At 38.6% G+C, this 27754-nt stretch overlaps 1 protein-coding gene across 9 annotated transcripts in view; it reads left to right on the top strand.

The window, feature by feature from the left end:
- KDM3B (lysine demethylase 3B) overlaps positions 1-27754 on the top strand; it is a 50117-nt gene that overhangs the window by 12952 nt on the left and 9411 nt on the right. For 2 of the 9 annotated variants that reach the window (XM_083355711.1, XM_083355714.1), the window contains exons 4-17: positions 3148-3253; positions 4812-4936; positions 8658-8726; positions 9616-10176; positions 11641-12889; positions 14107-14308; positions 16770-16984; positions 20129-20281; positions 21558-21665; positions 22010-22137; positions 23572-23848; positions 25533-25789; positions 26450-26716; positions 27486-27657. In XM_083355711.1, coding sequence (XP_083211837.1) covers positions 3148-3253; positions 4812-4936; positions 8658-8726; positions 9616-10176; positions 11641-12889; positions 14107-14308; positions 16770-16984; positions 20129-20281; positions 21558-21665; positions 22010-22137; positions 23572-23848; positions 25533-25789; positions 26450-26716; positions 27486-27657 — 3889 coding nt within the window. Of the gene's footprint in view, positions 1-3144; positions 3254-4811; positions 4937-5006; positions 5110-8657; positions 8727-9615; positions 10177-11640; positions 12890-14106; positions 14309-16769; positions 16985-20128; positions 20282-21557; positions 21666-22009; positions 22138-23568; positions 23849-25532; positions 25790-26449; positions 26717-27485; positions 27658-27754 lie in introns of those variants that run through there. The other 7 variants (XM_083355708.1, XM_083355713.1, XM_083355707.1 and 4 more) reach the window with 5 other exon arrangements.

Below are 27754 nucleotides of genomic sequence, written 5' to 3'. Positions count from 1 at the left end.
TTTGATGGTTGTTAAGCAAGTTACTGCAGTTCAATGAATCATGTGCGAACCCAGCTTATCCAGTAGGTTATTTTTTTGCCAGAAAACAGCAAAAAAAGTCACAACACGCTATCACATTATTTGAGGATGAGTTGTAAATAACTTTTTTTTAGTAAATCTGAACAGTCATTAAGTGTCTGGTTGAAAGGCAAGGACCGACTGTATCACTAGTAGAAGAAGGTAGCTGTTCTCATCCATGAGGTGTGCTGGTATCAAGAGTCACTATTATGCAGATAACTAGATGTGAGACCTTGTTTGTGCAGTTGGGCCCAAGGGGCCAGATGGGTTTGCAGATTGTGTATTGTTGCACTTGTTACACAGCAGCATCTGTTCCAGGAATACTCAACCTGGTTGCCCTGGCTAGAAATGTTGGCCTAATCTTGGTGGATGGTCTGGAGCACCCCACGGGTTCATAGTTGCATTACAGTTATGAATCAAGTTACCAACACAGATGAGAAGCTCCAAACAAGATCTAGTTTTTGTTTTGAAGTAGAGGCAACTTCTAAAGGGAGGCATTGAGCTCCACCCCTTGCCAAGAACAGATCACACACTGATTGAGGTAGAATTTATGGTGCCGCTCTTCCACAATGGGAAGGAACTGTTAAAAGAATGCATGGAGAAGAAGCAACAGAAGGGGCACCTAGAGTGTTGTTTGAAGAAGATCCGTCTTGAATTTGATGACATACTAATATAAGCTTATATTAGAGCTACACAACGGTGATTGGAATGGCTAAGTAGAGGAGGCTTTTTTCTACCCTTTTTGCCTATGCTGAATGCTGTCCAGTGGCCCTTTTTAAAGCAACCCATTCCCTTTTAGGGAAGGAAGTTTGCCAAGAGTATCTGAAGGGCCATTGTGAAGAATTTTCACATATTGGCAGACAAAACCAATGAAATTCAAGAGGAGCTGGATTCCTGCTGGACTCTGCCAATAGAGGTGACCAGGGCCTTGTGAAATGAACTGGGGTCATTTTGATTCTCTGAGGCCTGCCATATCAGCTCCAATTCTTCTAGTTGCATCTCTGCCCAAGATCTCTCATGAGATGGAAGGGGTTGGATTTGAGCAAATGTTTCATTTAACTGAGGGAATATTTCCACCACCCTATAAGATGGCTGTAGTATATTTCTCCCTTGATCAACTTTATACCTGCCTCCAACCTTTCTTTTTATAGGGCATATTGTAGAGAAAGTGGTGGCCCTGCAGTTGCAGAAAGTCCTAGAGGAGGCAGATTATTTGGATTCTTGGCAGTCAGGTTTCATGCTGGTATACAGCATGGAAACTGCATTTGTCATGCTTGATGACCTTTGCGGATTCCTGTATCAGGCTTAGCCTCTTTTCTTAGTGACCTGTGATTCCATTGACCAATATATCCTTCAGGACCATTTCTAGAAAGATTAGAGTATAGGGCACTGCCTTGGAGTCATGCACTTTTTCAAAAGACATTTCCATTCAATGGTGATGAAAGAGGGAAGTTCTGCTTTATGGAGTTCTTCAGGCTTTTGTCATCTACATGAAGCCACTTGGACAGGTCATCCATCAGGGAATGGGACAACTCACATCAGCCAACTCGCCACAGAAAAATTCAACAATTCAATTATTTAAAATAATTTTTAAGAAAATGTTTAGCATTCATATTTCATTTTGTTCTTCCTTTTCTCCTTTAATGATTCTGTTCCACTATTTCTTCAATATTAATGTGACGCGTTATCTCATGGTGAGTTGGCTGCAGTGAGTTAGCTATGGCAAATTGGTTGTGGTCACAGTGAGTTGTCCCAGATTCCATCCACCAACACTGGGTTTGGTATCACCAATATGCTAATGATACCCAACTATACATCTCATTTCTGGACCAAGCAGCTTATGTAGTGGAAACAGTAACTGAGCTGTTAACTAGTCTGGATGAGGAAGAAGAGACTGCAGCTGAATCCCTGCAAGATGGAATGGCTTTAGACCTATCAATTTCAAGAAAATCCCATTGTTGACTCTGAACAGAGTTGGATACCTCTACTCAGGTGTACACAATTTGAAGGTTCTCCTAGATTTACACTGCTGTTTAAATAGATGGCAGTTGTGGCCAGGGGGACATTTGCTCTGTCACCTCTTATATATCAGACAAAGAGTCCCTGCTTGCAATCAACTTATGGTCTACCTTTTTTTTGACTATTGTATAGGGCTATACATGGAAAGTATTTGGAAGCTATAGGTATTACAGAATTTGGTGGCATGGCAGTAATGGATGTGGTCCAGTATTCTTGTCGTCTCCACTGCTTTGGAAGTTGTACTGGTTGCTATTTGGCTTCTGGATTGTTGATTGTCACCTTTAAAATGATGCATGGCTCTGGACTTGACTAGCTGTGGAAGCACTTTCTCCTATATTCATTTGCCCATTCAGCAAGGTCAAATAAATTCCATTCCTACCAGATCATCAACTGATAAAATCTTCAGAAACAGGCATTTTCAGTAGTTTCGTTCATTTTTGGACACCCCCACCCAGTAGAGATCTGATAAGCTCTATCCCTCTTGTGCTTCAGGAGAATGTTCAGGAAGATAGTGCCGGAAGATAGTGTGGTATAATGGGGCTTGCAAGTCTGTGACATTTGTATTTGTCAGTTTTTGATCTTTAAAATTTAATCTTTAATCCTTAAAAATTTTCATTTGTCATTTTTTTAATGTGGGGTACTTGAATTATTGTTTTATGTTGCTACCATTACCCACCATGGGCTTTTGTGGGGGAATGGGTGGCATACAAGCAAGTAAAATGTGGATACAAAGACTTTCAGTTTAGGGTATGTGCTGGGCAAAGGCTTTAACACATATTGTTACCCCTAATGAAAGTAGCACGAAGGTCATACCTAAATCCATCACACTACTTGTTCTGTTTCTGTAAGGTTGTGTTGGGTTGGTAATATTTGATACATATTTTTATATGTATCAAATATTACAATATGCTTGAGAGAAGGAGCAGAACCATATAATATCAAAAGAACTTTTAACCTTAGAAGCAGCTCTAAAACCTGGACTCTTGTCATTATCTATGAACAATTTTGGCAGTGTCATTCATGCTTTTGTCTTATTCTTGTCTGTTTTTTCAAACTAAAACATGTTAGCAGATGCCAACAGAAAGTCAGAGCCAACTTCTCCAACAGCAGCCTTTATTAAGAGAAGCTGTCAATGCATTGATTGGTGATCAGAAGCTTCAAGAGATCTTTAGCAGAGGTAAGATCAACGATAGGGTTTTTTTTTTAAAAAATATGTTTGATTTTGATGGCAATTAGATTATGCTGATAAGTGCTACTTAAAGCCTCATTTTGTTTGAAATGTTTCTTATGTTTCAGGCTTCTCAAGCAAAAATCCCAAAATTAATCAAGTATTGCTCTAAATCACTTGAAGCAGCTTTCTGCTGTTCAATAAATGGGTTTCAGCATTCACACCCCTCGAAGTAAAGGCTTGATATCTGCAGAGGATTAGATAAGAGTGCTCCTGGACAGTATAGGCCAGGGGTCGGCAACCTCGGCTCTTTTATGACTCGTGGACTTCAACTCCCAGAATTCCTGAGCCAGCATAGCTGGCTCAGGAATTCTGGGAGTTGAAGTCCACGAGTCATAAAAGAGCCGAGGTTGCCGACCCCTGGTATAGGCAATATATCAATATATAGGGCTTAATTTTTTTTGGTCTTGGAGCTTTACTTCCCTTTTATGTTATATATATTCCTAGATTTTAGTTTTAAATCTCTGTGTTGAAGTATTAAATGTGGCCAGAAGCTAATATTATTGAACACTTGAATCCATTCTTTCAAGCTTCAGGATCATGTGCTTTTTAGAGTACTATAATTATCTTTATTCAGATTCTTCCTCTGAAAAATGTTGGAAAGTTTCAGCTGATTAAGATTCAAAATATTAGTATTGAGATTGTTGATTAGGGCATAGTTCAAAATACTGGTCATGATCTTTAAAAAGTCCTAAATATCTTTGGATTAAGTTATCTGAGTAATCACAATTTCCGTTATAAATTATGTTCTTAACTCACAGTCTTCCTTTGGCCAGGCAGTAGTAAAGAATATTTGTAATGTATAGAGAAGAAGGCCTTTTCCCAGGCAATCACATTCTCTTTCTCAAAGTCTGATCTCCTTTCTAGACTTTTATTGGCATGGGAGACCTGAGTTGTGTTGAACTGTTTTTTGATGCTAGAGCACCTGATTTTAGTTTTTTACTGATATGTTTGTTTTTTACTCATTTTATGTTTTAAATAGAGACGGGTAGGTGGGTTTTTTTTTTGCTGTCCCCATGCCTGATAATTGAGATATATATTAAATCAAAGATCAGCCTGATATTGCTATACTTGAGCCAAGAGTGAGTAATAGTATTTGCAAAAAAAAAAGTGGGTTGTAGCTGAAAATTCTAGAGAACAAGTTGCATGACCTTGTATTGAATAAAGGCAGTTTGTCCAAGGGTGTCCTCCAATTCCATTGCATGTTTTCACTAGTTATTGCTAATTTGTTCATATAAAAGATGATTGCTACTGTCAGCAAATTTAAATATTTTTAAATACATTTTAGAAATGGATTCATTATCCTATACATTTATGGTAACTATTTTTCACAATAACACCTTTTAAAACCATTTTTTATTTATATCCGTCAAATACTTAAAACTTCGTGTATATTTTGTACATTAAGAAATGAGCACTTTTTGTTTAGGGTATTTTTTTCCCTGTCAAATCCTTTGATTATTTTTTAAATTATGTCTTATATGAGCATGTGGAACTGTTTTTCCAGGACTTTACAGTATACAGGGTCAAAGAGTGAAGGTGTATCAGCCTGAAGAGGAAATCAGCTGGGTCTCTGCAGTTGTGAGTTGTCAAGATCCTCTCACACGTCTGATGGAGGTGGTTTTGACTGAGGTGTGAAGCTTTTCTTATGGGATTTTGAGGTCCAATTTTTTCATTTCAGATTACTGAACAGGATGTTACAGATGAACTCCCTGCTTTGTATGGCACAGTTGATACTTTCTCTAGTAGTCTTTTGATGACTAATTGTTCTACTTATTTAAGAAAACATTTGTTCTAAGAGAATGGTAAATTTGTAAATTATGCTTACTATAATATCTATTATATATAATATTATTTTATAAATATATGTTGTATACATATATTTCAGTCACATTTATTAGTAATTGTAACCTTATTTTTGGCCCTTGAATTGATTTTAATGTTATACTGTTCTGCGCTGAAGTCTCCACATTATGAATTTGAGTTTTGCAGTTGTGAGTACTCTTTTTTGAATCATAACAAAACTTAAAATTTTTACTGGATTCCCTGCATGTTTGGATAGAGCAAATGCTCCTAGTCATGGTTTCCCCTTAAGTTCTGTATTCTTCTTTGATCTCTCTAAAGTATTCATTTTATCATAATTATTTCTCAGTTATTTTAGTTAAGATGTAATTCGTACTTTCTTCTAATTACTACGTATATACTTTAGTGTGAACTCCAGTCTGTTATGGCATTGAGGATCCTTATTCTGTAAGCGCCAACATTGCTGGAGAACCACCTCCTCTTGGATACACATAAATTGTCCTTATTATGCCTGGGCAAAGAACATACACTTATTTATTTATTTATTTATTTATTTATTTATTTATTTATTTATTTATTTATTTATTTATTTATTTATTTTAATTCCATTTATATCCCGCCCTTCTGCGAAGACTCAGGGCGGCTTACAAGCTTAGCAGTCTTGCTAAGTCTTGAGTCTTGTGTTGTTAAGTGTGCCTGGCTGAGGAATTCTGGGATTTGAAGTCCACAAGTCATAAAAGGGCCAAGTTTGAAGACCCCTGATTTAAGAGAAATCAGTGCACAACGATGCAAGTGGCTTCCTTGGGAAAACATTGAAAGCAGATCATTCCATAACCTCTGGTACTTCTACTTTTTCAGTGTTTTTATGAGGGCCCAAGTTGCTCATTACTTCTCACAAGGCCACAGGCATGGAAGCTAAGGTATGTTACTTGCAGATAAGTCAAGAATTTTAAGCGCCAGATACATTTGGCTTTGGCTTACTTGCAAGTATACTAATCTTTTTTTTAAAGTACCCTTATTTCCCATATATACTCATGGATCTAGCAACCCTCAGATATGAAATCAAAACATGGATCATCTTATCCACGGATGGCACATTTGTTTGGTATTTTGATTAAAAAAAAAAGGTCGGCTTATCCGCGAGTGGTCTTCCAAATGAGTGTATATAGTAGATGCTTGAGATCCGTCATGTCCAATGTTTCCAGTTTCTGGGTGATCTAGTACAGGTTGTTGCCTACTATGAAATCACCTTGTGCATCCTCATTCCACAGTCTGTCAGAGTTACCTGTCCATTTCAAGGTTTGTAATGCTCATTACAAAAAGTGAGCTTAATGGAAATGTAATTTATTTGAATTTATAGCTTCTAAAAGCTGCTAGGTTCTTAATTTTCTAAAATTCACATATCACAAATACAATTATTTTTTAAAAAACATGCATTTGTATTTTTTTTAATATGCTACTATACACCTTGCATTTTTTATTCATTACGTTTCTTTATTAAATTTATATGCTGCCTATCTTGCAGTTCCAGGCAAATTTTTTGAGAAGTGAAGTCCATTTATGCAGGCAAAAGAATTTCTTAGAATGTGATATCATACAATTAATAAGTGTTATCATTTGAAGATGGGGCTACAAAAAAATAGCACAATATTGTGAGATTGTTAAATCTCATAAGATTACAGTTATTTCATCCATGGGATCTCATTCTTGGCAAGAATATATTACAGATGTTATTTTGGGATTTCTTAGGCAGTGTTTTGGGACATTGTACTCCCTATGTTGCCAACTCTTTCAATACTTATATAAAAATTCAGAATATTATTAAAATATATTCTCTTCAGCCCATGGCTTTTTATATCAAGTATTTTTAAAATCTTTAGCAGCTTTCTCTGCTGCCAAGAATGTGTAATAAAAAGTGATTATGGAAAATGAATGTGCCTATCCAAAGTCTCACCTCACAAGATTATTATTCTGTCAAATATTCGGTTCATTTGCTGATGTTTTTGTTCAGATTATTGGATTCACACAGTTGGAATAACAACAGATTATAATTAGTTCAGAAATAATAGCAAGTTATAATCTAGTGATAATGAAGGAAATTCTTAATTTATTTGACACTTGTGTACTTTATCTTCCTTGCCTTTTGTGTATAAAGATGGAGATGGGATGTATCTGCTTCTAGTTTTAAACCAAGATGAGTTTAAATGTGATGTGAGCATAAATTTTTGTTTCATTTAAACTCTAACTAGAAGTAATAAAACCAGTTACATTATAGGTTATGGTCCTGATTTGTTTACTAACAAGAAGTTAAAATGAACCAAAGCACTCTATTCTTTAAGGAAATTGTGGTTTATTTTAAAAAGATAGTAGATATTTCTACTACTGCAACGCTCTCTACATGGGGCTGCCCTTGAATACCACTCAGAGGCTCCAGCTGGTGCAGAATGCAGCCGCACGAGTTGTGATGGGGGTCTCCCGATACTCCCATGTAACACCTCTGCTCCGCGAGCTGCATTGGCTTCCAGTTGTCTTCCGAGTGAGATTCAAGGTGCTGGTGATGACCTATAAAGCCCTAAATGGCATGGGTCCGGGTTATTTACGGGAGCACCTCTTGCCGGCGTTAACTTCCCATCGCCCTGTGCGCTCCCAAAGAGAGGGCCTCCTCAGGGTGCCGTCAGTCAGGGAATGTCGACTGGCGGCTCCCAGGGGGAGAGCATTCTCTGTGGGCGCGCCTGCCCTCTGGAATCAGCTTCCAGTTGAGCTCCGGATGGCTCCCGACCTTCGCTCGTTTCGCCACGACCTGAAGACTTGGTTGTTTGAACAGGCCGGCCTGGACTGAGGGATTGGATTTTTGAGTTTAAATTTTAAAAATTTTAAATTTTAGAATGTATTTATTACTTAGGGCTATTGATTTAATCTTATTTTAATTTTTATACCTTGTGTGTTGTTAGCGTTTTAATTGCCCTGTACACCGCCCCGAGTCCTTGGAGAGGGGCGGTATATAAATCTAATAAAATAAAATAAAATAAATACTTTCCTATTTTAGTGAACCCAAAGTTTGATGAAACTTATAGTCCTAATAGGTGATTTAGTACTGTGTCAAAATTGAATTTAGACATCACTCTCTATAGAACTGCAGATAGTACTGCAGGAATATATGAAATATCTCATTCTTTTATTGACGGAATGTGATACCTTCAGTCTTATCTGTGTATTATCTGGTATAATTGAAAATTACAGGCACTTTGAATGTTTATTTAAACATAAAAGCATTACTACAAATTATAATTCGTAATATTAGATTTATATAATTAATATGTAATTAGAATAATTTTCAAATAAGAGAAATCAGTGAAAGCGTACCATATAATAGGCCATTTTTTAAAAAAATGAGGATGATAAAGGTATGAGATGTCGAAACAGAAGTTGACATAGCCTGGAGACATACTTTGTAGAGACTAATTGCTACTTTGTGAACAATATTTTTTTCCCTCTAATACTGGATTTTCTTTTTCCTTTTTTGTTTCTGGATTCATTGTATAAAAAACAGACTGGTGAAATCAAGTCAGTAGATCCTCGACTGATTCATGTAGTGATCGACACATCTGTTCAGAATGAGGTACCGTGGTTTAGTAGATCATGATATAAAGAGTTGTAGGCTAAATAACGGTGTGTAGCTAGAGCTGCATTATCTCTCCAATACCTTCCCTACTTGGGTCTACTCATATTACACACAGGTGTGCATACGGTTGTGCACCTGACTGGAGGTTCTAATCTACCCCTAATGTAGGGAAGATTACTGTAGAGAGATGAGACTGTAGTGAATCTCTGTTATTCAGTGATCATATTAAGATTGTTGTCAACTCTAGTGACAAAGGCTATATTGAAGGGAACTGATAAGCATATGCAACAGATTGTACTTGAGACTTTTAAGGACTGCATGTGATTTGTGAGCTGCATATAGCTATCAGAAGATCTGGCTCATATATCATAATTTATTTGAACTTGGTTTTGCATGTTATATAAAACCCAGTCATCGTGATACGTAAACCAGGATTTATGCAGAAGGGCAGTGTGTGATTCCAATCAGTTTGCATTCATTTAATAAACTTGGTTTGATAGGTGACTTAATCAAAATAATCATCTTATTGTAATAGTTTAATAATTATTTTATTGTAATAGTTTAAGAGAGCCTTCTTAATTGTTTCTTTTGCTTATGCAAATTTGACTTGCTAAATTACAATCAGAACCTATATACACTTAAGGATAAGCCATATGAAATTCAGTCAAACATAGTCTAAATTGGCAGGCATGGAATTATGTGCAAATTAATGAACGTTAAGTTGCTTTCTGATCTATTAAACATACTTTCAAAGTATTATTTAAAGCATCTTACTTGTTTAAAGTTCCTTAACATTAAGCAACATTTCTTAAAATCTTTGGATAGGTAACAATAATGATTTCTACTGACTTTGTTCAGAGGTGTGTAAAGTTTTTATGTATTATAGGGGGGACCCCTGAAGGCAGGCAAATCCTCCAAAGGGAAAAAAAAGAGAGAGGGAGTGGATGGAAAAGATGGACGACGAAGAAAAAATGCTTCTGATACCGGTTGTGACCATGCTGCAAAGAAGCTAAAGGAAAGGGCTGAAGTGGATACCAACGGAAACGATGATGGCGAGGCAAATAAAGGAGCATGGAAGGGAAGTGGTGACATGACTCTGGATCCAAAGACCAAGCAACCTCCCCCATTTGTTTCTCCAGTTAATCGAAGCATTCGCTTTGCCACATACACGAAGGAGAATGGACGAACTCTTGTGGTCCAAGATGAACCAGTAGGTGGTGACACTCCTGCAGCCTTCCCTTCCTTTTCTTCAGCTTCTACACAAGCCCTGTTGAGTGGAGCTGGAAGTGAAGAGATGACAACGTCCGTAGAACAGAGCAGTCAAGGTCTAGTGGCAGCTCCCACAGTAATTGCTACAACTGGGACAACAACAACTTCTGCACAGGTTTCAGATACAATTTCTGGTCAAGAAAAGCAGAAAACGGGGCATTTGCAGATCCAGGGAGAGGTAAGTTGTTTATTGCTAGTTTGAGGAACACCTAGCATTGTAAAGCATATTACATTATACTTGATACACTGATGCCAGTGTAGAATGCTAAGACCTTTTGGGAGTTGCTAGGATTTTATATCAGATGGCATCAAAAGATACGTTATAAACTGATACATTGCCACTTTGCATTTGTTTTTACACACACTTCATAGTTTTGTATACATTTGTTGAGTTTTGATGGGGTCACAACGAGATGAAGGAAGAAGAAGGGGAATGCATAATAGGAATTTGGAAAAGTTTCTTTGTAGAATTGCAACAGTAAGTATTCCATAAAGAAGGCTAAATACAGTGTGTGAATAGAAAGTAAGAAGAAGTACACAAACGTACCCTTCTCTTGGGTCCTCATTAGACAAAAGATACCAATTTGCACAATAAACGAAACTGGAACTCAAAAGTCTCCAGTTTAGCGTACGTTGATTATCTGAGGAAAAAAGCAAGTTATCTGCTTTTAAAAAAGCAAGTTATATCATTATTTGTAGAAGATGGTTTATGGAGGGTTTTTTTTACAATGTGGAGCAAGTGGGAAACTGGATCTGGTTTGGAAATGGGATTCAAAATCATGCTGTTCCGTTTTCCTTTTGCACAGAGAAAAATTCTATGCGCAGGACAACATATTGAGTTACTGCTCCTAGTCTTGCCCTTCCCTGCTTTATATGAAGGCAGTCCAGCATGGAATGTCCTTTATGCTTTCCCTAAACAAAGAACATACGTCAGCCCCTGAAGTGATTTATCCCGCACTTGTCTTCCTCCGTCAGAGAAGTTATTGAAGAAGGCAGAGGCAACTCAGTAAACTTACTGATTTCACTCACATCTTCTATTCACGTCATGGAGGAAATACAAAGTTCAGGCAGAGCAGAACACATCTTGATGGTATTTTTGAAGAAATGCCAGAAAGATCCATTTCTGCCAATTCCATCTGGACTTCCCTTCTGGCCCCCCCCTTTGAAAGAGGAAAAATGAAACAAGTTGCAAAAGAGAAGAGGGACTTGGTGGGGAAAGAGAGAAGAGACTTGGACAGAACTGGTAGACCAGATGTTTACTATCCCTGCTTAAGGAAACAAGTTACTATTTCAGAATAACTGCTGTATTTCAGAGTAATTGCTGTCATGCACAAATTGACAGGTTAGGTGTTTCAGAAACGGGAATACAAATCTGGAATCATACATTATTTTTTAGAAAAGAAAAAAAAAGTCAGCTTTGTGAAAAGAACCCACCTATCTATCTAGGTTTAGCGACTTGTCAGTCTGAATTAATTTTGGCAGCCTGCCAAATCTCCCCCCCCCACAGTGTATACATTTTGATATAGAATATATATTGCTAAGACCTGCTAGGCCAGTATATTGGGGAAATATGTCTTAGGTATGGTGAAATTTGGATTTTTGTGGGGTGAACATAATTAGCTGCCTAACTGTTTCATTTCAGAATACCCAAAATTCAACATTGGCTTCTGCAGGATTTGGAATGACGCACTCATCTGCATCTCAGCCTTTAGAGTTTGAGGGTGGGCGAAGCCAGTCCAATGGCGTATTAGCTTCAGAGAAGGCACCTGTTGGATTTTCCTTTGGTAGTAGCACTGGTCATGAAGTCCAGCAAGACTCAGATCCATCAAAGAACTTATTTTTTCAGTGCATGTCCCAGAATCTTCCCTCCAGCAACTACTTCACAACTCTGTCAGAAAATCCGACTGAAGAATCCCCAAACCAGGACTCGTTAAAAAAAAGCTCAGAGAGCCAGAGTTTGGGGATCTGCAAAACTAAAAGCCTCACTGGAGAAATTAATCCTGGAACTCAGTTGGGCGCTCCTCCAGAACGAAAGCAACCCCTGGAATCCATGCCTACTCTTACTCCGGCTTTTCCACGAAACCTCATGAGCACACGGACTCCTGATAGTCATGAAAATCTCTTTTTACAACCTCCCAAATTGTCCCGAGAAGAGCCCGCAAACCCTTTTCTGGCATTTGCGGAAAAATCAGAACTTAGTCCTTTCAGTAGCTTTGCATCTTCAGCTCAGCAGTCGGGAGCTTCTGCTTCTCCCTCTTCAGGCCTTGGTTCCAAGATTGCTTCTGGCTGGCCAGATTTGCACACCTCAACTGACTCTTCAGCTAAAAAGAAAAGCTTGTTTATAATGACAGATTCCTCCAAGATGCTGCCCAGTGTGCCTAGCGCAACTCTCTTTGCCGGTGTTCAGAGTTCATCTACTCTGGGGAATGGCCGTTCTAGTTCGCCAGTTGGCAGTCTGACACAGCCTATTGAAATGCCCACGCTCTCCTCTAGTCCAACAGAAGAAAAGCCGTCTGTTGGGCCTGGGCAACAGGACAATCCTTTAATGAAAACTTTCTCTAATGTGTTTGGCAGACATCCATGTGGCTTTTTCTCTCCACAGGCAGAGCTAGGACTGGAGAACAAACTCCCCTTTGAATCTGTAAAAAGGTTTTCCCTAGATGAGCGGAGCATGCCATCTAAACAGGATTCTGATTCTAGCACCAATAGTGACCTCTCGGATATGAGTGATTCTGAGGAGCAACTGCATACCAAAGCTTGTCTGAAGGGGATCCCAGAGCATTTGATTGGCAAACTGGGCCCCAATGATGAGCGGAATGCTGAACTACTCATGGGCAAGGGGAAAGGGAAACAGACCCCTAAGGGCAGGCCTCGCACAGCCCCCCTGAAAGGTGACGTTGTTTTTAAAAAGGCAGAGTTTGGTAATTTGGGGAGGACAGATGATGGGCTACTTAGCTCAGTATTTACATACCTGCTATATTGTCAGCTACAAAATACATACAGGATGTATGTGATTCAGCTCATTTTGCAAGCTTTTCCAGTGGGGCGTGGGTGTGAATGGGTGTATAAATTCAGAAGAGAGTAAAGCGTTGTTTTCTTAAGATGCTAAATGTCAGGAAAATAACTTGTACATTGGTAGAAACTCAGCCTGTATACAAAGCTACGTAAAATATATGGTATTTTATAGAATAAATGTGGCTTTGCCTTCAGTTCAGATACATGATATTTCTACCATAGTAAATCTTATTTAGAAAATCAGATTAAAAGAAGAATATTTTGTGTTATTACAGATTTTATATATGGGATTGATTTACAGGAATTTGAATAGAAAGACAATATACCAGGGAATTGGAGGGCGGCATTATGTAGGTACTAGAAAGAATGGTTGGAGAATTAACATAAAAAGGAAAGAGATTAATAAACCAGAGAGGTATTTTGTATAATCACAAAGATCTCTGTAGCTCTTTGTAACAGTCTAGAAATTTTACTAGGAAATGGCTGACACCAGCATTTTTCCCAAATCCTAGAAAGCTTATAGCATTTATCCTTACTGAACATGCTTAGTTAAAAAACCAACATATACCATGTCCCTGAGATCCTTGCATCAGATTTGGTATTGAAAGCATTCATTTAAATTATTTACATTTCCAGTCTCTAAAAATTAAAGAAGTCTAATTACTGGGGAAAATATAGGTACAAGCTGAACAGGAAGTTAATAGGACTGCTAAGTATACTGTGGGTCATATCTGATATACCTAAGTACTTACAATCTCTCTGATAGTTGTAGTGTGAAATATATTGATTATCATTTAAGTATCATTTTGTTCAAACAAAGGGTAAGTACAGTGGGAGAATAGGATTAAACTACCATTTCTGCCTAAATATTAAACCTGTTGAAGAGCCTGCTGTGCACTGATAGTATTGTACAAAGATTGGATAAGGCCTATCGCCTAATCAGCTCGGAGCAAGTAGAATCCTGCTCCTATCGAATAACCGCTCTATTTGAGTAAACATACATTCTATAGATTAAGTAAATACTTTTGGATATTGGTAAAAATGCTGCCTTGTAACCTGCTTGTAATACTCTAACAGATGCTTTGCTTTGTAGTTGGTCAGTCTATACTGAAAGATATGAGTAAGGTGAGGAAGCTGAAGCAATCAGGGGAGCCCTTCCTCCAGGATGGCTCCTGCATCAATGTGGCTCCTCATCTGCACAAGTGCCGAGAATGCCGGTTGGAACGCTACCGAAAGTTCAAGGAACAGGAACAGGATGACTCTACTGTAGCCTGTCGGTTCTTTCACTTCCGCAGGTGTGTTCAGAAAGGCCTTGCCCTCTCCTTTGTTAGCATTATCATTCTCTTAAGTAAGTACAGTAAGTAAGATCTCTTTTGATCTTACATAGTTTCTGTAGTCGTCTATAGATCCAGAGAAATTCTACATGCATAATTCAGACCAGTGCAACAGAATAACAATGAATATTAAAACTGTGTGGAAACATGTGGCTGGAGTTTCTAACACTGTTGCTTCTATGAGAAATCTTACTTAACTCTCTTGGATGTAAGCAGTCGACCCAGAAAAAAAAATTCTTAAGATGAAGTGCAGCATCACACGTGTAGAGTTCCACTCATGTAACAGTTTTCCAATGCATTTTCAAAATTTCCAGGGACCCTTTGGGACAGATTTGAGTAAATCTGCAGAGCTATAATTACATTAATCAACAGTAATATTTTCCTCCTTTCAGTTTTTTTCAATAATACAGTTTTGTGGTCAAAAACCTATATGGGCCATTTTATAATCAGCCTGGAAGATATTCTATATGCCGGTACTTTAAACTGCAGATCTGTATATTAAAGAAACTATTAGTATGCATACCACATCGTCTATGGAGATTCTCAGTCATCCAGGTCATGGTTGTCCCAAAGGTGCTTTTTCAAGAAGCAACTGGACTTCCTTGTTTTTTCTTTGAAGGCATTTTATTTCTCATCCAAGAAGCTTCTTCAACTATGACTAGATAGTGACCCTTCCGTTCCCCACCATCCAGTCAAAGATGAAGAAGCTTTTTGGATGAGAATCGAAACGTCTTCAAAGAAAAACAAGAAAGTCCAGTTGCCTCTTGAAAAAGCATACTTTCATTTTAAATGAATCATCACTGGGAAGATGATTTCCAAAAATTCCTGGGGATGGCTTCTAGAGGAGGGGATGGATCACTGCATCCTTAAATGTAGGCAGAACCACGTTGAGAACCACAGTGTCTGGATCCAGCTACATTTCACCACCCAGTCAACTGTGACTAACCAGGAGGAACATAGATATAATATGAATAGAATAGAGCTGGAGGTCTTCTAGTCCGGCCTCCTGCTCAAGCAGGTGAACCTATACCATCTCAGGCAAGTGACTGTCTAGCCTCTTAAAAATCTCCAGTGATGGAGCGCCCACAATTCCTGGAGGCAAGCTGTTCCCCTGGTTGATTGTCCTCACTGTCAGGAAGTTTCTCCTTAATTCCAGGTTGCTTCTCATTGAACAGTTTCCAACCATTGTTTCTTGTCCTTCTCTCTGGTGCTTTGGAGAATAATGTGACCCCCTCTTCTTTGTGGCATCCCCTCAAATACTGGAATACTGCTATCATGTCTCTCCTTTAGACTTGCCAAACCCAAGTGCTGCAGCCGTTCTTTGCATGTTTTAGTCTCCAGGCCTTTGATCATCTTAGTTGCTCTTCTCTGAACTTTTCCCACTCAACATCTTTTTTGTAGTCTTGTGTAATATGGGTAGTCCTCGATTTACAACCATTCATTTAGTGACTGTTTGAAGTTACAAAGGCACGCTCTTATGACCATCATAGCATCCCCACAATTTAAGTAACCAAAATTCGGGCACTTGGCAACCAGCACCCTGGAGTCGCGTAATCATCGTTTGCGACCTTCCCAGCTGGCTTCTGACAAGCAGCATCAAGCAGCATCAATGGGGGAAGCCAGATTGGCTTAAAAAACTACACGATTCACTTAACTGCAGTGATAATGCTTAACAGCCATAGCAAAAAAAAGGTGGCAAAATTTGTTGTGATTCACTTAATAACCGCCTTGCTTAGCAGCTGGAATTCTGGTCTCAAGCACATTGGTTTGTGCTTAAATTGTAAGCCGCCCTGAGTCTTCGGAGAAGGGCGGGATATAAATGGGATAAAAAAAAATGCGGTCATGGTTGTAACTTGTAGACAGTTTTGCATTAGTTCTGAGGGTTCTATCCACTTCCTTGAGACCGGTAGGCTCAAACGCTTCCTAGATAACGATATAACTCATTGTCATAGTCAACTCAGCAGCACTTGTGTGCAGCTTATCTCCAGCTCAGAACAAAGCTGAGCAATTTTACTTGACAGATGCCGAAACAGTTCCTCATAGCAGCCCTTCAAATAATCTTGACCGATCCCTCCCAAGGAGTTACCTTAAACAGCGGCATGGCAATTTTCAAAATGCAATAAAAATGGAAAAATATCACACAATAAATATTGCTCATAGGATTAAGCTCTCATCCATGTTCAGTTGGATTATTTCTTCATTTTTCTTCCATAGCATTCTAGACTTCTGCTGCTTCATCTCCAAAGGTTCCTTTGAAAACTAGTGTGTGTGTGTGTGTGTGTGTGTGTGTGTGTGTGTGTTCTTAAAAAAATAGAATTCATTAACAATTGATCCATTTTGCTAATTTTGAATGATACCATAAAGAAAGCCTGGATTTCATTTTTCTGTTGAAGAGCAACTGATATCTGCAATTCTGTTTCAGACTGATATTCACGAGGAAGGGGATATTGCGAGTGGAAGGATTCTTAAATCCCCAGCAAAGTGATTCTGATGCTATGAGCTTGTGGATCCCGTCATCATCACCTGCGGAAGGGATTGATTTGGAGACCTCTAAATATATCCTGGCCAATGTTGGTGATCAGTTCTGTCAGCTAGTAATGTCTGAGAAAGAAGCAATGATGATGGTAGAACCTCATCGTAAGTTCCTTTTTTCTTTTTAATCTGTCTGTGAAATGTATAGAAATGGGAATAATCAAAAGGGAGAAAAAAATATTCAAGCCATTTGTTAATGATTTGCCCTTTTCTTCTGCAAATTTTGTCCTCGTTGAGTTTGGAGAAATGTTTTTCCCAAATGATTTTATCTGATGTGTGAGAACAGGATTTTATGTGTTGCTTTTTAATTTAATTTAATTTAATTTATTGAGATTTTTATACCGCCCTTCTCCCAAAGGGACTCAGGGCGGTTCACAGGGCATAAATATAAATAACAATACAAACATTAAAAGACAATTAAATCAATGCCCAAGTTAAAACAAGAATAATAAAACAAGCCTATAAAAAACCCATGTACCCCCATCAGGCCAGACCCGCTAGTTCAAATAAATGGGTCTTCAACCCGCGACGCTTATTCTCTGCATTGTATATATATTTCAGGCAAATCTCTCAAAAGCCAATTTTTTATTTGTTGCAGTAAATAATGTAAAAAAAACCTACGTTCCATTGAAGCTAGGTTAACATATGGTTCTATGGAACTTGCTAGGCATAATTTCCTTTATTTGCCTTGTGCCGATACAACTTTTCTCAGCATGGGTGCCTTTCAGATGTGTTGGACGTCAAGAGTTTGTTCCCGATGTAAGTCTTCAAAAACGTGAAACAGTTTATCCTGAATCCAGTATCGAAATGCACAAGAATATTTATGTATATATATTTTTTCCCCTCAATTTCTCCAACTTCTAGTTTTCAAGCACTTAATCTGTGCTCTTTGCAAAACTCACAGCTCCTGCCGAAAGAGCAGAAGAGAGCTACGGCCAAGAGGGCCCTTTTCACAGGTTCATTGGTGCACCAGTTGCGCCTATTCCTGTATTGGGAGGTCCTTCAGAGTCACTCATGGCTTAGTCACCTCAAAATTGGATTACTGTAATGTGCTACACTGTACATGAAGTTGTCCTGGAAGACCATTTGGAAACTATACAGGGAGTGCAGAATTATTAGGCAAGTTGTATTTTTGAGGATTAATTTTATTATTGAACAACAACCATGTTCTCAATGAACCCAAAAAACTCATTAATATCAAAGCTGAATATTTTTGGAAGTAGTTTTTAGTTTGTTTTTAGTTATAGCTATTTTAGGGGGATATCTGTGTGTGCAGGTGACTATTACTATGCATAATTATTAGGCAACTTAACAAAAAACAAATATATACCCATTTCAATTATTTATTTTTACCAGTGAAACCAATATAACATCTCAACATTCACAAATATACATTTCTGACATTCAAAAACATAACAAAAACAAATCAGTGACCAATATAGCCACCTTTCTTTGCAAGGACACTCAAAAGCCTGCCATCCATGGATTCTGTCAGTGTTTTGATCTGTTCACCATCAACATTGCGTGCAGCAGCAACCACAGCCTCCCAGACACTGTTCAGAGAGGTGTACTGTTTTCCCTCCTTGTAAATCTCACATTTGATGATGGACCACAGGTTCTCAATGGGGTTCAGATCAGGTGAACAAGGAGGCCATGTCATTAGATTTCCTTCTTTTATACCCTTTCTTGCCAGCCACGCTGTGGAGTACTTGGACGCGTGTGATGGAGCATTGTCCTGCATGAAAATCATGTTTTTCTTGAAGGATGCAGACTTCTTCCTGTACCACTGCTTGAAGAAGGTGTCTTCCAGAAACTGGCAGTAGGACTGGGAGTTGAGCTTGACTCCATCCTCAACCCGAAAAGGCCCCACAAGCTCATCTTTGATGATACCAGCCCAAACCAGTACTCCACCTCCACCTTGCTGGCGTCTGAGTCGGACTGGAGCTCTCTGCCCTTTACCAATCCAGCCACGGGCCCATCCATCTGGCCCATCAAGACTCACTCTCATTTCATCAGTCCATAAAACCTTAGAAAAATCAGTCTTGAGATATTTCTTGGCCCAGTCTTGACGTTTCAGCTTGTGTGTCTTGTTCAGTGGTGGTCGTCTTTCAGCCTTTCTTACCTTGGCCATGTCTCTGAGTATTGCACACCTTGTGCTTTTGGGCACTCCAGTGATGTTGCAGCTCTGAAATATGGCCAAACTGGTGGCAAGTGGCATCTTGGCAGCTGCACGCTTGACTTTTCTCAGTTCATGGGCAGTTATTTTGCGCCTTGGTTTCTCCACACGCTTCTTGCGACCCTGTTGACTATTTTGAATGAAACGCTTGATTGTTCGATGATCACGCTTCAGAAGCTTTGCAATTTTAAGAGTGCTGCATCCCTCTGCAAGATATCTCACTATTTTTGACTTTTCTGAGCCTGTCAAGTCCTTCTTTTGACCCATTTTGCCAAAGGAAAGGAAGTTGCCTAATAATTATGCACACCTGATACAGGGTGTTGATGTCATTAGACCACACCCCTTCTCATTACAGAGATGCACATCACCTAATATGCTTAATTGGTAGTAGGCTTTCGAGCCTATACAGCTTGGAGTAAGACAACATGCATAAAGAGGATGATGTGATCAAAATACTCATTTGCCTAATAATTCTGCACTCCCTGTAGCTGATCCAGAATGCAGTGGCAAAAGCGGATGTGTCATGTTACGCTCAACCCCGCCGCTTTGTGAGCTGCACGGGTTAGCAGTTGGCTACCAGATATAATTCAGGGTGCTAAGCCTTTCATAATATAGAGCCTGGATATTTGAGTGACTGGTTGTCTCCAATTACGTCTTCCCTTTCATGAGGTCGGGCAGAACGGGAATCTCCTAGGTCCTGTCACCTTGCAGGACCTAGGAAGCGTGCGTTCTTTGTTGCCGTGCCTGCTCTCCAGAATGATATTTTCCCCAAGGATTCATACAGTTCTCACCTTAGTGATATACAGCCTTGGGATAGATTTGTTGCCTCTCCCCTCCCCATCCCCCCCCAATCCCTATGTTTTGGCGGTTATGTTGATAATGTGTACTTTTCTGGTCAATTGCAAGTTTTCCTATATATATTTGTTTTTCATTTCTAGACTCGCAGTCTCCAAATTGAATTAAATAAATCATAATAAACTATTGAGGTGTTTTTCTCAAGTACTTTACATTTTTTTAAATGGCTGCTCTGAATAACTGGCCATCCTTTTAATTGTTGGTTTTCTTCCTTGTAGAGAAAGTGGCCTGGAAGAGAGCTGTACGTGGTGTGAGAGAGATGTGTGATGTATGTGAAACAACCTTGTTCAATATTCACTGGGTATGTCGCAAATGTGGCTTTGGGGTATGTTTGGACTGTTACCGTGTGAGAAAAAACCGTCCACGTAGTGGTGAGTATTTAGAAAGTGTCCAAGAATATTGTAAACCTAAACAAATAGACTGTATCTAGCAGGTTGTCTTTTGAGGAGATTAATTCATGCTATGAGGAGAGATGGATCTCTGAGCATTTGGTACTTATGAGGAGTTTCTAACTCCCATTTAGCAATAGAAGGGACAAGAGACTTTTTTTTCCTTGTTGATGTTAAACTCTGAAGATAGCAATAGCACTTAGACTTATATACCACTTCACAGTGCTTTTCAGCACTCTCTAAGTGGTTTACAGAGCATATTGCCCCCAACAATCTTGAGTCCTCATTTTACCAACCTCAGAAGAATGAGTCAACCTTGAGCCGATGAGAATCAAACCGCTGGCAGTCAGCAGAAGTAGCCTACAGTACTACCACTGCACCACCAAGATGGAAGGATACTTAAAAGGAGGTTCAAATTAGAAGTATATGTGAATTCAAGTCTAGCATGGAAAAACAACAGCTTAGGCTGCTGTAATGAACACTCATTCGTTATTTCCAAAAATACAGCTAGTCCTTGACTTAGTGGCCACAATTTAGCCCAAAATTTCTTTTTGCTAAACAAGACAGTTGTTTAGTGAGTTTTGCCCCATTTTATGACATTCCTTTATGACAGTTGTTAAGTAAATCACTGCAGTTGTTGGTAACACAATTGTGAAGTGAATCTGGTTCCCCCATTGACTTTGCTTGTCAGAAGGTCGCAAAAGTGATCACATGACCCCAGGACATTGCAGCCATCATAAATGCATGCCAGTTGCCAAGCACCCAAATTTTGATGACATGACCCCGGGGATGCTGCAACAGACATAAGTCACTTTTTTCAGTGCCATTGTAACACTGAATGATCACTAAATGAATTGTCAAGGACTGTGTATGTTGTATACAAAGATACATTCTTCCTGTTTACATGATGTAGAAAATTACAATATAAATACACAGATTTTCATTATTGAGATTAAGTAGGTTACTTTGGAGATATTTAATTGATGTATTTTGCTTTGGGGAAATAGGTTGGAAGGTTGATTCTAAGCTTGTTTAGGTTTTAGTCTTGTAAACCTGTTTATATTGGTATTGTCCAGCAGAATATTAAACATAAATAATATATGCTATATGTGCAGTTTGTACACAGTGCAGATTTAATACAAATTTTCTTAACTACGAAACTATTGCCCATTAAAATCAAAGGATGGCTCTCTTGAAAAATTATTAACTTACAGTACTTTGAAGCCACCAAAGCATAATATTTTTTTTCCTATTCCAGAAACAGAGGAGATTGGTGATGAAGAGGTTTTCTCATGGCTGAAGTGTGCAAAAGGGCAGTCACATGAACCAGAGAATCTCATGCCAACACAAATCATTCCTGGCACAGGTAAAACTTTAGTAATCATTAATGTTTTTCCATGCCTATTTTGTTTCTTTTATTCTGATCTGAATGTATTCTAGTATTTTTTTAAAAAAATTCACCTCTGAAGCAGCTTAGAAGAGGAGTTTTATAGAGATTCACAATAAAGGAATATGTTATTCCACTAGAAACAACTTTACTATTCAGCCTCAGAATAAGTTATGTGTTAATTTTTGAACTAACTGAAGATAGGCTTCTTGTTTTTAAAAAGCCTTCACTCTGCCCCATTTTGAAAATAAATATTTATGCTTGCTTTTCAAAACTTCCAGTTTTTCTTACATAGTATAAAGTATCATATTTTTACTTTCTAGCATTATATAACATTGGAGACATGGTTCATGCAGCACGTGGGAAATGGGGAATTAAAGCTAACTGTCCATGTATTAATCGGCAGAACAAATCTGTGCTGCGACCTGCGGTCACAAATGGGATTTCACAGGTATGTGAGTTTTCTGTTTGACAATAAGTAGGACTTTCCTTAAAAGCATCCCAATGTGCATTATCCATAGTGGAATAAAGTTAGCATATCCATAGCAAGACATAAATAAATACTATACTAATTGGATGTTTTCTTTTGTAATTTTTTTAGATCTCTCACAATGTGTTTGCTGGGAAGATACTCATATTTTACATATTTAATCTATTCTGAATGATATATGGCAAAAGAAGTACAAAACGTTTTAAATTTTAAAATGAGAATCTTCTGCTTTAGTTACTTTTTTCATTGTTTAGTTATAATTACATGTTTAACTCTAAAAAAACCGTGTAACCAAGCCCACCAAAGCTATGACAAAATCTGTATTTGTGCAGTTTACAATATGGTGGACCTAATGATAAGCAGTTAAAAGCTACGTTATTTTCATTATTACATTACATCTGTTAAAGAGGTACTCAATCCCAGATCAAACGATAATAAAAGTGTATATTCCACTAAAAATCCAACTGGACTCATGCACTTAACAAGATCTTGTTTAGAAAGTATGCATAGTTTTGCAGCAGTCAAATAGATTTCCTGCTGCTTTCCAGATCACAGATTAAGAGAGATTCTTCTTCTCAGTCAAACATCACTTCCAGACCTACATGTAATACATATGCATGCTATTTTCTACACTGGCCTTCTGCTACCTGCCATTTTCTGGATAGAGTGGCTACTGGCTGATAGATGTAGAGAGACAAGTTAGATTAGACCAAAGACATGGTGACAGAAATGCTTCTGCTGTTTTAGATTGTGCCTGTCAACAGCTACTGTCCCAACGTGATGACAGATTTTTGTTTCTCTTTGCAGCTATCATTTTCAGCTGAATTGCAAAATGTAATTAGGTTTTAGCTCATGTCATATGATTTGAAAATGTAGAAATTAGAGATCAAGTCATCCTGGAAAACATTAAAGTACTTTATCTGGGTTTATTGGGCAATAGGACCATAGTAAGGAAAAATATGAATATAAATCATTGGAGATAACATTGGCTAGATAGTTTATGGGGGAAAATGATCAAATAAAGAATCCTGAATTCTGAAGGAAATGATTCTGACAACTGGATATTTTAATGGATGGGGCCTTGCTGTTAGTAGTTTGTTAAGACTTCCTTTCCATCCTGTATTTGTTTCTGTCTGTCACCAGTCACAAGCTTTAGCCAGAGATTACTGTTCTTTGAATATTCTGTAATCACATTAAAATATAGATCTGGTTACGTAATATCATCTCATTGTTAATTGCCAAACTATTTCAATGATCTTATAATCATGATTTTCACAATATGGTAATAGCTATTGTGTTTTGAAATAATTTTATTCTTACTCTTAACTAGTATTAGTATTAGCTTTTATTATTTGATTAAAATGTTTTTGACCGTCTGTGATCCTATGTCAGCAGCTACCCAGTATGAATCCTGGTGTATCAGGTCCTGCAAATGAAAGCACATTTTCCCGTGCCGCAGGGACAACTGAGAATGAGCCATTGGACACAAATGCTCCAAAATCTGAAAATGTAGAAGCCAAAGTAGAGGAGCCCATTAAAGCAGAGACTGCAGCTACCAGCAACAGTGGGGAAATGAAGCCTAACAAATCACTTTGTCCAGAAACAAGTCCTTCGTCTGCATTGCATTGGCTTGCAGATTTAGCAACTCAAAAGGCAAAAGAAGAAACAAAAGGTGAGCTGTTGACTAACTGAAAACTTTAGTTGATGACCTTAATCTGTACTGTGACAAGAAGGACAACGACCTCAAAAGCAAAGAGAGTCAAGAACATTTCCAAGTAAACTGCTTTTCAAATCTAAAAGAGCAACTGTGATTGAAGTTTTTGTTCACTTAGGGTTGACTTTGCTGTATAAAGCAAAGAATTTGCATAGAGATTTTTTAAATAATTTCTTTGGGTTTTTTTTGTATATATTTGTGTGTTTAGCATAATTTAGGTATTCAGACACTGTGTGTTCACTCTTCGAACATTTTCTGATGTTTGGCATCTTTATTCTGTATAATTTGCAGATGACGAGAAATTACTTTTCTAAAAATTGACTACTTGTTTATCAGTAATTAATTTCAAAGAAAGGGTAACTAGAATCTTCAGGCTAACTACTGCTCTATCAGTCTTCTCAGCCTTAGTAGCAAAATATACTCCAGAAAAAAGGAGTATATTTTGCTACAGTACAGATAATCCCCAAGTTATGAGTGTTCACTTAACGCTCGTTCAAAGTTACGTGATGAGCGCCCCCTAGTGCTTACGAGCAAGTCCCAAAAACATGAATGTTGCCGCACCACGGCAGTCGTTCACCTTTACGAGCGACTGCAGTGGCACTGCAACATTCACCCAGGTTATTCCCTCCCTCCCTGCCCCTGCCTGGGTCTCCCTAGGCACCAGGCCTTCAATACTCACCCTTCAAAGATCGAGATCCTTTGCTTTCTTGGCTGCTCCAGGCTTTCGGTGCGTTCAGAAAGAATAGAGGCCTAAAGTAACACAAGATCATGTGAGATCAGTGGGGTGAGATGTCACGCTACTGATCTCACGTGATCTCATGGTACTTTAGACCGTTGTTCTCTGCAACAGAGAACGGAACTGAAGCTGGTGGATGCTTTCATGTGCCTCCAGAGGCTGGATCGGGACATCAGAGGCCTTTTCCAGGCCACTGCTGCCCGAACCTGAGGCTGGGGGATGCGTCCGTGCCATTCTCATGTCCCAATCTGGTCTCGAGCCTTTTCCAGGCCGCTGCCGCCCAGATCTGAAGCCAGGGGATGCTTATGTAGCTCTACGGCGGCCTGTTTCCAGGTGGCAGCAGCCTGGAAAAGGCCTCCGGGGCCCAGATCGGGCCGTGGGGGGGGCCATGGAAGTGTCCCCTGGCCTTAGATCCGGGCGGCAGCAGGAACTGCGGCAGAGAGGAGGCAGACCTTTTCCAGGTGAATCCGGCGCAGCAGGAAGTGAGGGGGAAGTATGAGGTATCTTAGTGGGTTGGGGGGGCCTTGGGGGCCTGTTCCATCACTAGGCCCTCCATGGCCTTCCCCACCCTGATATAGATACCTCATGTTGACTTAACGAGCCACATGCGCCTTAACAAGCAAGGGAGTGATATTCAAGGTACGAGATTCACTCTACGAGTTTTCGAGTTACGAATAGAATGGGCAGGCTCCATTACACTCGTAACTCGAGGACTGCCTGTACTCCAAATGATAGGTTCAAGATACAGAACGATCTTGACAGATTTTAACACTGGACCCTATTCTGTTAATGCTATTCTTGCATTTTAATGAGTAATTGTAGCCAAGCTTTATTATACTACTATTAAAGTACTTCTGTTTTTAAAATTGTTCTTTCTTTTATATGCTGTCCTTCACGGTTTTTCAGAAGCAGGTTCTTTGAGATCAGTACTCAATAAAGAATCTCCATCACCTTTTGGTTTGGATTCCTTAAACTCCAACACAAAAGCCTCACCTTTAACTCCAAAGCTTTTTAATAGTCTCTTGCTGGGTCCAGTTGCCTCAAGCAACAAGACAGAAGGTTCCAGTCTTCGTGATTTGCTTAACTCTGGGCCCGGAAAGCTGCCTCAGACCTCACTCGACGCAGGGATTCCTTTCCCTCCTGTTTTTTCTGGAACTTCCACAGTAAGGGAACACTTTTTCTTTTTCCTTAATTGTATAGTTAGGTAGATTAAAAAGTGCTTATCTAGCTGAAAAGAATGAGACGTTAGAACTAGAAGATTTGATAATAGGAAGGGGAGAATACCATGAAATAAAACAATACGAGAGAATAAAGTTAATTGAAATAGACATTGGACCACAGTGGGTGGAACCCTATGAGAGTTGCTATGAGATGAGTGCTAGAAGGGTTGTCGTTCCTTCAGCTTACCTCTGCCCCTCCTCCAGTGCAGTCCCATTGGACCAGGCAGGCCCATTTACAGAGCATAGCTTGAATGCAGTAATGTTTTGGTCCCTTCAGCTTAACAGGAACATAAATGTATTGGGTGCTCCCTTAAAGACATTACACTGAGTTTCATGAACCTGCAGTCTTGCAATATGGATATATTTTTAAGTTCATAGATGATAAATAGGTTTAACTTTATTGAACAGTAAAACCTATTAGTATATTCATTTGTACTATTAGAGAATGTAATTAACATATCTGAGGGTTTAGGGTTTTTCCTTTCTGCCAGCCGTTCATTTTTCTGTAAGTGCTTATTTGGCTGAAAGATCCAAGGCACAGGCGAAGATATACTCCTTAATTTAGCAGAGTGCTTAGGTTGTTATGTGAATTCTGTTTTCTAGGGGGGCAAGAGTAAAGCCAGTTTGCCAAACTTCCTTGATCATATAATTGCATCAGTGGTGGAAAATAAGAAAATGTCTGATGCAGCCAAGCGAGCAAGCAGTGTAGCTGATACTCATAAAGAAGTAAAAGAAATGGTAATGGGATTAAATGTGCTGGACCCACATACTTCTCATTCTTGGCTTTGTGATGGAAGACTTTTGTGTCTTCATGACCCCAGCAACAAGAACAACTGGAAGATCTTCAGAGAATGTTGGAAACAAGGACAGGTAAATGTAAAAAAAAAGGATCATCTTTTCTATGATAAAAATGTATGTATTATCCTTAAGGCAAACTAACTGCTGTGAAAATACTGTTATTAGCAAATACACAGTAAAAACACGGAAATTTGAATCTGAACAGAATATGATATTTTTTATTTATTTATTTTAATTCCATTTATATCCTGCCCTTCTCCGAAGACTCAGGGCGGCTTACAAGCTTAAGAAGTCAAGTCCTTGGTTAAAGTCAAACCATAATTAGAAAATGCCATGTGCACAATGCCTGGTAAACTGCCAGAAATTGAGACTATTCAGGATCCCTAGCAGTCAAGATATCTAAAATCCATAGCTTCACCATTATTAAAAGTAGTTGAAAAAACATGTAAAATTAATAATTTTACTTTTTGATTAAATTATGCAGGTAAATATGTACTTTCGTTAATTGTAAGCTAAGCAGTAGTGGTTCTTAACAAAATTAACTGGCTTAGTTTTGTAAATATGCACAACTCTTCATTTGAGTAAAAAAAAAGATAAACAGAAACTGAGCAGTTACGTTAACTGGTTTTTTATTATTACTTAAAGCTGTCCTTCATGATGATTATTTTTCTTTTTCACTCTTTTTCACTCTTTTTTTTCATTGAGGTGTATTTTAACCAGCTTTGTTTCAATGACTTTTACTGGTTTATTTTTATTATGTACATTTATTCATTTTCAGCTATCTTTTAAATAAATCTTACATTAGAATGATTCCTTATATAGTTGATTTATCCTTTTGCAGCCTGTTCTAGTTTCTGGTGTTCATAAGAAACTGAAGCCTGAACTCTGGAAACCAGATGCATTTAGCCAAGAATTTGGAGATCAGGATGTAGATCTGGTCAATTGTAGAAATTGTGCCATAATCTCAGATGTTAAAGTGCGCGACTTCTGGGATGGCTTCGAAATCATTTCTAGTAAGTGGAGTCTGATAGATGAGATCATGTTCTGACTTCCATTCTCTTTTGTGAATTTCTACAGTTAAGGGAAAAAAATGCTGATTTTCTCAGTTTA

This window comes from Vipera ursinii (assembly GCF_947247035.1).
Source record: "Vipera ursinii genome assembly, chromosome: 2".
Classification (NCBI taxonomy): Eukaryota; Metazoa; Chordata; class Lepidosauria; order Squamata; family Viperidae; genus Vipera; species Vipera ursinii.
The sequence above is the reverse complement of the archived record's forward strand: the minus strand, read 5'-3'. Positions and strand labels throughout refer to the sequence as shown.